General features: G+C 41.7%; 1 protein-coding gene across 5 annotated transcripts in view; it reads left to right on the top strand.

The window, feature by feature from the left end:
• The window catches only part of PIGN (phosphatidylinositol glycan anchor biosynthesis class N), a 105,114-nt gene that overhangs the window by 35,198 nt on the left and 56,668 nt on the right, over positions 1-13,248 (top strand). For all 5 annotated transcript variants that reach the window (XM_019986836.2, XM_019986837.2, XM_019986835.2 and 2 more), the window contains 3 exons: positions 6,013-6,091; positions 7,695-7,877; positions 11,938-12,077. In XM_019986836.2, the coding sequence (XP_019842395.2) occupies positions 6,013-6,091; positions 7,695-7,877; positions 11,938-12,077 (402 nt within the window). The remainder of the gene's footprint in view (positions 1-6,012; positions 6,092-7,694; positions 7,878-11,937; positions 12,078-13,248) is intronic.

Below are 13,248 nucleotides of genomic sequence, written 5' to 3'. Positions count from 1 at the left end.
AAAAAGTAGTTTGCCTGCGAAGATGACTTGGAGGAAAAACATACCCTATTTGAAAATTGTGTACTATAGAGGCCAGAGTAAAAAAAAAAAAATTAAAAAAAATTCCATGAAATAAGAAAGGTCTCTTAAGAGATAACATAGGAAAAAATGGAGACGGGAAGGAGACATTATATTGTGCTGTGTGCTTTTGCCGCTTCAGTCTTTGCGACCCCCTGGGCTGCAGCCCACCCGGCCCCTCTGTCCAAGGGATGCTGGAGGCGGCTGCCATGCCCTCCTCCTGGGGGATCTTCCCAACCCAGGAATTGAACCCAGGTGTCTTTAAGTCTCCTGCATTGGCAGGTGGGTTATCCACCTGGGATAGTATATTAATATCTTGCCATTTGAAGCCAAAACATTTTGTTATATATTTTACTTAAAAATCACCATATAAATTCAGGGAGCGGAAATAAATGTTAAGAAAATATTTCAATATGTTTTTCCACTAAAATAATAAAAGATATATATTTTTTTACATTTCTTTCAGTCTGATACAGATTAAAGGTCCTCCCTTAGACCATTTTTTTTTTTTAAACCAGCAAAAGGAGTTTATCTTGGAATAGCAGAGAATTGCAACTTGGGACAAACAGACAATGGTGAAGCATAGGCGCACCTGTAGAGCGGAGGAGGGGCGTGCCGCAACGGAAGGGAGGGCTCGGGCAGGGCTGCGCGGCTCCTCCTTGGCGGCGGGGCGGCGCGCGCTCTTGCTGGGCCGGGAGGACACCTTTCCTCCTGCCTGGCTCGGCGAGCAGCGGCCAGTGATCGGGGCTTCCTTCACTTAGATGCTATTTCCTTTATTCATTTTCATGCTGCTCTCAGAAGTGCCTCAGTTTAGTTGAAAAAAAAATTATAAGGATTATAAGGGATAGTTGTTCACCTCAGGGTATTTTAATATTAAGGCTTCAGTCGTTTCTGTTTCCATTGTTCCTCTGCTGCTGCTGCTGCTGCTGCTGCTAAGTCACTTCAGTCGTGTCCGACTCTGTGCGACCCCATAGACGGCAGCCCACCAGGCTCCCCCGTCCCTGGGATTCTCCAGGCAAGAACACTGGAGTGGGTTGCCATTTCCTCCTCCAATGCAGGAAAGTGAAAAGTGAAAGTGAAGTCGCTCAGTCGTGTCCTACTCTTAGCGACCCCATGGACTGCAGCCCACCAGGCTCCTGCGTCCATGGGATTTTCAGGCAAGAGTACTGGAGTGGGGTGCCATTGCCTTCTCCACATGTTCCTCTAATACTTAGTAATACTTCATTTGCTTTAGCTTTAAAAAAACTTCTCATTTCTACCTTAGAGCAAATTTAAATATTGGTTTTAATGTGAATCTTTCTACCACTTCATCTGTCTGACTTACTATTTACTGTAAGTGTAATTTTCTACCTTAAACTCAAAATAATCATTAAAAGAGTAACTTTTATACATCGTATACCTACATAGGAAAATATTTACCTTATTGTGACATGAAATATAATATAAGCTTCTACATCATTGGTCAGTCTAAAGGAATGCTGATTGTTCTAGAAATAATTTTTATCCCGCTTTTTCTGTCTTTGTCTTCTTGATAATGTCCTTTAAATAGATATTCTAAAAAAGAATGTTCTAAATATCATTAGGTAGATCTCTAAAGCAAGTGAAATATCTTTGTAATAAAAATGTGAGTGGATAAGATGTAATACTTCAAAGGGTAGCCTCTTAAAGCGATTTCACTCTCCAAATACTAGTTTACCCTGAAAAACTGATGATGAAATTCGTGTTAATCCTGAAACGTGATTTAGTTTCTTCTACAGCATTCAAACAACTACATGAGAAGAATGGAACAATAGCAAGCACAGCAAAGAAACGTGCACAACTAATATTTATATTCTCTTTTACTTTTTAGCTAAGCTTAACATGTTGATAATAGATTCTTTTAAAACTTGATGTTAAAGTTCATCTCCCCTCTTACCAGGACTTGGCCTCTGTTTTTTTATCTGAGTTTTCCACGTATAAATTCTTCTTACAAAACTCCTCTCATTCATCTTCAGACTTCACTTCAAAATCTGTATTAAAGTAGGTAAAGTAATTCCAGATAGCTTTCTTTTCATGTCTTTTTTAAAAATCCAGAATGAACGTCGTATATTTTTATTCTCTTGTCTTTTAATTTATTTTATTCTCTTTAGTCTTTATTTGTTTCATTCTCTTTTGGGTCCCCAAGTCCTGGCTGCATGGGCTGCCGCATTTTTGTCTCTGCAGTCTGGTCACATTGCCGGGGGTTTGCTGGACTCTCTGGGTCTCAGCAGCGGCTGTCTGCCCAGGCTCTCAGTGTTTTTCCTGGTATCGGGATGTTCAAAGGGTCACAGTTTTTAGAATGTTGGTTTCCTTCTGTGTGGTTTTCTTCTCTCTAGGCTCCCAGCTCTTCAATTCTTGATGGTCTGCTAGCTCTCCAGTACCTTTAAATTTATTTATTTTTAAAAATTTTATTTAAAGAAGGTAATCGGAGGCTAGTTACAACACTGTGTTGTCTCTGCCATGCCTCAGCAGGAGTCAGCCACATGTATGTCCCTCCTCTGGAACCCTCCTCCCGCATGCCACCCCATCCCATCCCTCTAGGTTGCCACAGAGCCCCAGATTTGAGCTCCGTGCGTCAGACAGCAAATTCCCACTGGCTGTCTAACTTCCACACGGTGATACATGCGTCTCCATGCTGCTCTCTCCGTTAGTCCCACCCTCTTTTGTTTGGTCAGGCTTTCAGATTGTTACTGGTGGGAGCATTGGCATGCCTGAGTTTTTCCATCAAGCTGTGGTTAAATTTTAATGTTTTAATTATTTTATTTAAAAAATCTGGCTCATCAAATATGAATGAGAAAGTAATGCATCTCCACAATAAAAAACCACGCAGATGACCACGGGACGTCCCCGTGCCTGTGCTCCGCCCTTCACAGCCTTTGCTCCCGTGGGCAAGGCTGCAGCCTCTCATGTGTCTGTAGGTGCATCTTGAGTGCACACGTACGTCTGTGTATATATCCCTTTTGCTAACATCTTTTCGATTTTAATTATGAAACTCTTCACACTGAGAAGAATAAAGACTATAATAAAAATCTTTGTGCCTACAATCCAGGTTTTAGAAACGTCAACATTTTACCATATTTCTTTAGATCTTCTTTCTCTTAAGAAATAAAATGGTGTAATATCATTGAATCCCCATTTTTAAAATCTGTTCTTTTTTTTTTTTTTTTACAGTTCTCCTTTTTCTGTTCAGTTTGATTTTCAAGATTTACCTGTATGGAGCACACAGACCCCTTCTTCACTTTAATTTATATGTGCTGCTCCTTTGACTGCTTCCTTGCCAACCCCCCACTTAGCTTATTGTTGTTATTTGTTTTGTCTTTTTTTCCATGATGTTAAAATATCGTACCTTAATTCTGGACTTTCCATTTTTCATAAAGTTTCTTTATATTTAAAATACGTGATACTAAGACTTATTTTGTACCCTTCTCAACTTAACAGAAAACTAAAAAACAAATTACATGGGGAATAAGAGTCTTAATGTCATAATGCTCCAGTGAGGTTTGTTTAAAACATTTTAATGAACATTCTGATGTCCAGGAATTAATTTCTGGACAAGCTTTTCCCCTCTTTTTAGAAAGTGTTAGGTGCTTTCAGAAGAGCAGCGAGCACACCTCTGTTCTCTTCCTGTTTTAGGTCTGCGATATTTTGATGGCACTTTAATCAATTAAGATATATTGATTGATGTGCTTTGCACTTTCCTAGGCATTATTGATATTAATGAAAATAATTAACGGCCTGCATGGAGGTTAAAATTTAGTTGGAGAGAAATGAATTGGTGATTAGACCACACTAAAGTGCTTATGGCGTGAGGTGAGATTTGGAGTGGGTCATAAAGGATGATGCAGATTTGATTTTGGAAAGCAGAGACAAGAGGATCCTTATGAATAATAACTCAGACGTGAATGCGAGATAGGTGATGATTGAAAAGCTTAACCATTTTATAAAGCTGAGAGTTTATATTTGGGATAACAGGAAATTAAATAGAATAGAAGGAGATGGTCATCAGTAGTCCAGGAAGTTTAGAACTGATGAAGTAGACAATAAGATGCCCATCTCAATGTCAAGTTCATTAGAAGGTTTTAGGGTGTGGAGTGGATTAGAACAAGGAGAAGGGAGATCATCTTAGGAGGTTTCTTTAGAACTTTGGAATTACATCTTAGATGTAGCCTTCAATGAGTGCCTGTGCCCTTTGGCCCAGTAATTCCATTTCTGAGACTTCTAAGAAGATATTCCAAACTGCGAGGTGTCTGAAAGACAGAGAACTGGGTCATGGCAACATTTTGAAGTAACTTATTTTTCTTCATGAATTCCTGCTTCCTGGTACCTTTTCCTCCAAATCCCAGTGAGTCCCGGGATCTTCCTCCAGTCTGGCGAAGTGTTTAACAGTAGTAGTGTTAGTCGTTCGGTCATGTATGACTCTTTGCTACCCACGGACTGCAGCCCCCAGGCTGCTCTGTCCATGGGTTCTCCAGGCAAGGTTACTGGAGTGGGTTGCCATCCCCTTCTCCAGAGGATCTTCCTCACCCAGGGATCGAATCCAGGTCTCCTGCATGGCAGGCAGATTCATTACCATATGAGCTACAGGGAAGCCCTGACAGAGTGTGTGGGTTCCCATGAGTTGGAGGATCTGAGATTCCTCGAAGTGGGCACGGATTCTTCTTAGTCAGGGGTCTGTACAGAACTCGAGGGAGCTCACAGATGAGTTTCTATGGTTCTTGAATTTTCTTAAAATCTTATGTAAGATTTTGAATCATGTTTATTTTGAAAACTCGAGTGAGTTTCAGATCCTGAAAGATGTCTGTGACCCACCCAAATTAATAACAATGCGTAAAGAGGACTTTCCTGCAAGTCACCATCTTACCTCTTTAGAAGCTACTGAAACCAAGTAGTAAAAGACAAGTGATTATATGTTGAGCTATATGAAATTGTCAAAAAATTTTTAGTAGTTTTTGACGTACAGAAACATCAGCGTCATATGATCTGACCTAATACATTCTTCAACATTTTTACACTTTTATAATGTAAAGGTATGCACTTTAGGAATGTAGATTCTAGTTAAGCAGTTTGTGTTCAATTTTGTGTTTTTACTTATTTAAAAATTACTTATGCAGTATTAGGAGTGTTGTTCCTGTGTCTTTAAGGTTTTTACTGTGGTAAAACAGGGTAGGGAAACGGTAGAAAGAGAAATGAAAGATAGGGAAACCAAAAAAGTATATGGTAGAGTACCAAAATTGCAAATCGATTCAGATTTTTGACTGACTACTTGCTGGTTAAGCTCTGCCCAGCTCTCTTTGATAATGAAAACTGTCGGGCCATGTCTGGCTCAGGGACAACTGAACCCAAGCCTCCCACATTGCAGGCAGATTCTTTACCAGCTGAGCCACAAGGGAAGCCCAAGAATTCTGGAGTGGGTAGCCCATCCCTTCTCCAGCAGGTCTTCCCGACCCAGGAATCTAGCCAGGGTCTCCTGCACTACAGGTGGGTTCTTTCCCAGCTGAGCCACAGGGAAACCCCCAGGGACACAAGATAGGATAATGAATCCGCCCTGTCTGTTACATCTACCACGAGCGTGAGAGGGCTGAGTGTTGTAACGCACATCACTCGTTTGCTGTTTCACTGATTCTATTGATCTAATCATACTTTTCTTTGTTAGCCAGAGCATTCCATTTCTTCCAGTGACGTGTTGTATGACTGTTTTAAGTGGAATTTGGCAGTTGCAACTTTGAGTCCAGAAAACCAAATTTAACTATAAACTATTTCTCGGGAGAGTTCAGATAACCAGCAAAGATGCAGTTTGGCTCAGAGTTTGTTTCTTTCCCTCTTTCTCAATTTTCACTATTCTATTCTTTTATTTTCAATCAAGCAAAAAAAAAGCAAAAATATAATTGAAATGAGAAAACATTTTAAACCTAAGCCTTTTTTTTTTCTCTTTTATAGGTCGCTATCTGATACTAAACAGGCCAACATTTTAAGAAAAGCAAGATACTACATAAAACAGAAAAAGTATGATGAAGCAGTAAGTATGCAGGCCTTGTGTGTATAAACAGCTGACCGTTCAGGTATGGAGAGGGGCAGATATGGTGAGAGCAGAGTGAGCCAGCCAGGGAGCTGTCCTGACCCTGCATGGAAGGGCTGAATTTCAGAAGCAGCTGCTTTGGCCCCATGGATAGACTTCTCTAATTTCAGACAATGTTGTAGGTGAACTTTTTTAGGTTAATGTTGTCAATGAACGATTGCTGTTTTCTGTAATGAGAAAGTATGTCCCAAGCCTCTGTCATCCTGCTTATGCGTGGTATTTTAGAACGTGACATACTCGTACATTTAGAGCTGGCTTCACACTATCATGTGGTTTCCCTGGTAGCTGAGGTCAAAGCATCTGCCTGCCATGCGGGAGACCTGCGTTCGATCCCTGGGTTGGGAAGATCCTCTGGAAAAGGAAATGGCAACCCACTGCAGTACTCTTGCCTGGAGAATCCCATGGATGGAGGAGCCTGGTGGGCTACAGTCCATGGGGTCGAAAAGAGTTGGACACAACTGAGCGACTTCACTTTCACTTTCTTTCACTTTCACACTATTATAAATTTAATAGTTTATTCTGAAGCTTTGACTTTTCCCAATTCCTACCCCATTGTCTTTTTCATAAAATTTCCTCTTTGTTAAATGGTCATAAAAGTTTAAAGTAAAAGAGAATTCTATTTTCATTTCTAAAATTGCCTAAGTAGTACAATGGCATTTCTAATGCTTATTTTTATTATAGTTTTTCAATGGCAAATTACTCTCCTCTTAAATATTAAGCTATTTTAATAATGTTTTGTAACTGATTGGATTGGGAAGATCCCCTGGTAAAGGGAAAGGCTACCCACTCCAGTATTCTGGCCTGGAGAATTCCATGGACTGTATAGTCCATGGGGTCACAAAGAGTTGGACACAACTGAGTGACTTTCACTTTATAACTGATTTGGGTAATCTAATAATAATAGAGTAAAAAAATATAAATATGGGCCTTTCTGTTAGGGACATATAGAGCCATTTTTTAAAAAATATTTTTACTTTGTATTAGGGTGTAGCCAAGGAACACTGGTGGGATAGTTTCAGGTGAGCAGCGAAGGGCCTCAGCCATACATATACATGTACCCATTCTCCCCCAGACTGCCTTCTCAGCCAGGCTGCCGCATAAGTGGGCGGAGTTCCCCCTGCTACATCGTAGGCCCTTGTTGGTTATGCATTTTAAATACAGCAGTGTGTACGTGTCCATCCCAGACTCCCTGATTGTCCCCTCCCACCTCCCCAGCAACCACATGTTCACCCGCTAAGTCTGTGAGTTAAAGAGCCATTTCCTTCATGTGTCCTCTGAAGAGAATGAATTCACAAAATGAATCATGTAAAGTCACTACACATGTCATTGATAGTTTGCACTTAAAATATCCTTTCTTATCAAGATTTTAAATTTTATTTTATTCAGGATTTTTTTCTTATTTATCCCTTGCAAGAAGACCCTTGAACAACCAGAATCTGTTTTTGCTGTGCCGTCTGCAGTTACGTTAACTGTAGTACTTTCCCTCCCCCTGACGCCTGGTTCTCTCCTTTCCGCGTGGCCGCTGTGCCCCCGCTCCCTCCAGGTCTCGCTCTGTCGGCAGCTGATCCACCTCGCCCTGAGAGGCCTGGCCTACTACCACACCTATGACAGGTTCTTCCTGGCTTTCAACGTCGTCCTTGGTTTCGTGGGATGGACCTCTTACGCGTCTCTGTTGATCATCAAGTCTCACTGCAACCTGATGAGAGGCGTTAGCACAGAGGCCAAGGTAGGTTCAGAAGAACTGAAGATTCAGGCGACACTGCCAGGCCAAAGGCCTGAGGAAGGAAATGGAATCTGACCAGCTGTAGAGCGCTCGCTTAGGGTACACGTTGTTCCAGGCCAGCTCTCTCGTCCGCTTTTGTCGCGGTGGATCTTTTTTTCTCGCTTTTGTCGCGGTAGGTCTTTTTTTCTCAGAAATCTCTATTTCTTTACTGGGGAAAAGAGCGTATCAATAATAAGTCCTGTAACAGAAGAGAGCTATAAAGGTAGCTGTGTAGTTTACATTCACCTATGGCATTAACTGTGTGGACTTTCTGTTTATTTGTATATTTATTTAGCGTGTTATAAGTATTCCATATCTTTCTACAGTATAGGTAATCAGAAAACAATTTCAGAGCGATATATTTAACTTCATCTGATATTAAGTTTAGGAGCTGGAAAGAAATAAAATCACTTGTTCAAAATGTTCCTTTTAAAACAATATGGATATATTTTTGGAACTGTCCTTCCCTTTTTCATCTTTCTAAAATTCTTAAACATGAATTTCCAGAACTTCCTCTAATTCTCATTTTAACAACTAGTCCCTCATTTATTGTACTTTCAACACCAAACAAAAAAACCAAAAAACCCCTGTTCTTTAGTAATACTTTATACAACTGAGAAAATATAACAGTACATATATGGTTTACTATATTAAAATACTTTACTCTTTAAAATTTATTACTGTCATTTACCAGGGATAATATGCCACTTCCATTTTCTTTACTTCATTCTCTAATGATGATTACCTTGTCTAAATCTTCTAAAAAGTAATATATCCGGATGGTGTATTATTGATAGTAATAGTCTGTACACATTTCCAACAGTAAGTTTTTTCAACTTTATATTTTATTTTTCTATAATGGAAGGAAGAACAGTAGTGTTTATTGCATTTTTATAGTGCTTTAATGCATCTTAAATTATTTAACCCAAGTAATTTTCATTATTTGAATGATTGTGAAATGGGCTAGAATAAAAATAATTTCTTACATGACAGGAAAAGAGACAAAAACAAAGATGTTTTAGTGAAGGATGTATCTAGGCATTCAGCTGGCTATTTGAAGTTTATTTTGCCCCTTTAAGCTTGTAACAGTGCTGGAAGCAGGCTGTACAGAAGAGGAGACTGGAGTTGTTTAAGTAACTTGCACAAGGCCATTCGGCTAAGATGGGGAGGAAGTGAGGTTTGAGTGCTGGGTAGTAATGCCAAGTGCCTTTGCTGTCCACTTGAAACCATCACAGCATTGTTAGTTGTCTTTTCTCCAATATAAAATAAACAGTATTTAAAAAATCGCCCCAAACTGACCACTGCAGTTGAGTTCATTAAAAGTATTTTGAACCCTTTGGTTCTGTTTGCGAAAACATTCTGGTTCTTCTTCAGTGAGAGTTTATCATCTAGTGAAGTGACAGCATCTAAGCAGTTTGGGAGGAAGAGTACATTGCCAGAAATCGGAAGCATTGACGAAAGGGGGCCATGGAGAGCAGTTGGGGGTAAGGGAGCTGCAGCTGCAGAGCCTGGTGCCTCCGGTTGGGGAGCATGGAGGCTTCAGCAGTCCGCGGTACCCCAGCTCCCTGGAGGGACCGCACGTCACCGAGAAGGGGGCTGGTCGACGGCTGGGAGGGAGGGAGAGAGGAGCTCGCAGCAAACGCTGCCCTCCTCTCCAGACGTGGGAGCAGACGTGAGACAAGCTAAGTGGTTTAGCCAGTGAAGAGAGTGAAAGTGAGTCAAATGGTTTAGCCAGACTGACGGCAAATAGAACAGAAGCGCTGAAATTAACTTTTGGTCTGACTCCAGCTATGCTGGGAAAAATTGAAAGCCGGAGGAGAAGGGGGTGACAGAGGATGAGATGGTTGGATGGCATCACCGACTCAGTCTGAGCAAACTCTGGGAGTTTGACACGAGTTTGAGCAAACTCCGGGAGATGGTGAAGGACAGGGAACCTGGTGTGCTGCAGTCCATGGGGTCGTACGCGGGGACACGACCGAGCGACTGAACAACCACCACCAAAGTTGATGTCACTTCTGCCTGACAGTGTCCCTCAGACTATACAGGTTGTTTCTGACGTATCACCATTACAGACAGGTCTGCAGTGAACATTCTCTTTAAAGGTAATTTGCCACAGCTCCTCCAAGTTGAACTCTGCATTTAACTTGCATCCGTTCTCTGCTTGCTAGTTCAGACGTCTTTTGCTTTAGAAGTAAATATCCTTATTTATCTGCATGCTTTCCTGTTCCCTTGTTACTTGGGTAAATCTCAAAAGGTTAACCTCTTAAACCAAGCCCCGTGATTCCATCTCTGTGTGGATTAAATTCCTTCTTGGTCAGCACCTCGTACAGAGCGTGGCATAGACGGTGTGACTTAAGAACTGTTGGATGGAGGGGTAACCTCAGTGCACACAGCATGGTTCATTATCCTCAGGTGTTTTTTGGAGGATCTGGAAAGGCCCCGAGTTAATTGTGATGAGGGAGAAAATGTCTCCCTTTCCTGTTATTTAAAGTTCTTTCCATTTTTACTTTAGCTGAACTGACTTCTTTTTGATTTGGTTTCCTACAAGTAGATATTTATTTGTAATGTCTGTTGCTTTATGTGTCAAAGGTTTGGATAATTATACGATACTGTGCTGACCTGGAAGATCCCTCGAGGATCTTTTTACGTACTTGTTTAAATTTATTTTCTTATGATTTTGCTCTTCTCAGAGTGATGTGAAACCAGTCTCAATCCCTACAGTGCTTGCCTGCCTCGGGCACCTTCTGCGTTAGGGCCCTCCCTGTCCGTCTCTGAGTTCTGCCCCTTCTCCTCCTGCCCCCTTGCTCGGGGTCCTCCATCCTGTCTGGCCTGTGTCTCCATTTCCAGGGCCAGTCACTGGGTAGGTTTCTCCGCTGACTGCTGGGACTAATGCAGAGAAGGAGAGGAGGAGAGAAGGAAAATAGAGGCGATAATAGGAGCCATTATTTCTTAAGCAGTAGTAATATTATGGGCATTTTGGTAAGCTCTTTTCATAATCTCATTTAACCATGACTAGCCCTGATAAATAGATACAGATATTATTATTCCCATTTTATAGATGGGATGAAATTAAGTCTCAGAATCTTAAAGTTGTTTTTTTTTTTCTCCAGCTCATGGTCATACAGGGAGCCACTGACAGAAGCAGGATTTGAACTCTGATCTGTGTAGCTCCAAACGCTTAATCACAGTGCTGTGTTTCACCTTCCTTTTTAAAACCCTGCTCTAGTTTATCCTTGGTTCCTCGCTCCCTTTCTGGTGACATTTTAGAGCAGAAGGGAGGAATTATAAAGGGGGAAACTCATTTGCTTTTCCTCCCTAACCTCACCTGCTCCAGAAGGTAATTCGTAATTCTCCCCTTATTCAGCTTGGGCAGCAAGGCAAGGGGAAACAAGGAGCAGAGGCAAGAGGGCGCCGCCTGGCCCTGCAGTCCTGCTCCTTCCTCCCGCTGTCGGCACGCTCTTGTCCTCATCGCTGGCCTTGCCTCCCCCGACGACGTGCCTCATTGCTCCCGGCCCAGAGCACCTGCAGGCCTGCCGCGTCCACGCGCTGCCACTGAGCGGCTCCCTTGCTGCTTGGCGGGGGGCAGGAGCGAAGATGTGCCCGAGCCATCCTCCTGTGGTTAAGCGGTGGGGAGAGCAGCGTGCGCGGCTGGTCAATTGAAGCTGGAACAAATAGAGGCGTTGTTCCCAATGAAGTCCCACCGTTTACCGTAGATCCAGTGGGCTTTTGTGCGCTAGGCAGTGAGCTCAGTCAACATCTATAAATTGTTACTAAGGAGAGCTATGCTCAGAGTTCCAGACGAGTTATTTGACAGCAAACTGTAGGAACGTCGTCCCCTTAAATGGAGACTTGCCTAAGTGCCGCAGTCCCAGGCTTCCTGCTATTCTCCAGTGACAGGTTTCTTTTAAAATGCAGTTCTTAGATCGATCATCTAGTTGTGGAGTCACTGAAAGAAAGTAATATGTTTCCTTTACTTCGTAAAATGTCTTTTAAGAGTGTTTTCAGTGTTCTGTTTGACTTGCAGAACCCCAGCCGTCTCCTGCCGTGTGCTTTTGGAGCCGTTGGCGTTTCCGTCACATTCTTCCTGCTGATTCAAGCCTGCCCCTGGACTTACTACATATACTGTTTGTTGCCATTGCCAATATGGTACGCGGTTCTCAGAGAGTAAGTAATGTGTCTTGTGGTCTTGTTTCTCACTTCACTGACAGTTACATCTGTATTTCAAAGGCATTAAGTAGCATAAGTAGATTTCTGTAGCATAAGTCATGAAAGAGACTTACGGTACTGTCAAATCTCCCAGCCCTCTGATTTCATGTATAACAGCATAAATGGTGCATATAAACATCCTCTTTTTTTTTTGGCTGCCCCTCACAGCTTGCAGGGTCTTCGTTTCCCAACCAGGGATCAAACCCAGGTCCTCAGAAGTGGAAGCATGGAGTCCTACCCACTGGGCAACCAGGGAATTCCCTAAATACGCTTTTTATTTTACTTTTCCCTTTTGACTTCATCTTTTTTCCCCTGAGACAGCTTTGGCCTCGGTTCCTTTCTTCATATATCTTTTAGAAGAAAAATCTGGAGTGAAAACAAAATAATTAACATGGATTGTTCTGTGTCAGGAGTGGCTTGCCTTTTGAAGTCTCATCGTCCCAGTTTCCAGCCTATCTTTATCTTTCACGAGGCAGTTTGCATGCTTTGGCTCCTTACATTTTTGCCCCTCCTTTCTCAGCTATCATGTAAACCTAGATGAATGAAAGTTTGTAATTAAATTCAATCTAGTAATGTGTACTTGCAAGGATTAGGGGAGATTATTCCTGTATGCTGTGGTTCCATCTTATAGTACTTCCTCACAGGTTGAACTTGAAATGGACTCTATCATCATAGAAAACATCAAGGCCGAGCTCTTGTGCTCTTTAAAACAAAATTGCTGAAACGCTGGGTTGGTTCATGTTCATAGGAAGTGAGGATCGTGGTGTGGACCGTGTTGATTTCTGCATCTGCACCAGTAGTCTAGAATATAAACTTAATCTTGGGCATCCTTTGAGCAAGCCAGACCCCAAAAGCAGACCAGGGAATGACAGTGCAGAATAAGGGTCTTGTCAGGGTTGGCAAGCACGTTTGAAACGATACAATGTATGTTTCTATTCTAATTTGTGTTAACTCCAGCTTTGATCACCTCTTCTTAATATCAAAAATAAAAATTAATATTAAAATATTTTAAATACTAACTTTTTCAAATACAAGGTAAAAAGACACTGATGAAAGAACAGCCTGTTACTTTTCCATTTGAAAGGAATACAGTTGCTGGTTACACATATTTAAATCAATTTTTTCTAAT

Source organism: Bos indicus, chromosome 24 (assembly GCF_029378745.1).
Source record: "Bos indicus isolate NIAB-ARS_2022 breed Sahiwal x Tharparkar chromosome 24, NIAB-ARS_B.indTharparkar_mat_pri_1.0, whole genome shotgun sequence".
Lineage (NCBI taxonomy): Eukaryota > Metazoa > Chordata > Mammalia > Artiodactyla > Bovidae > Bos > Bos indicus.
This window is presented reverse-complemented; position numbering and strand designations above follow the sequence as displayed.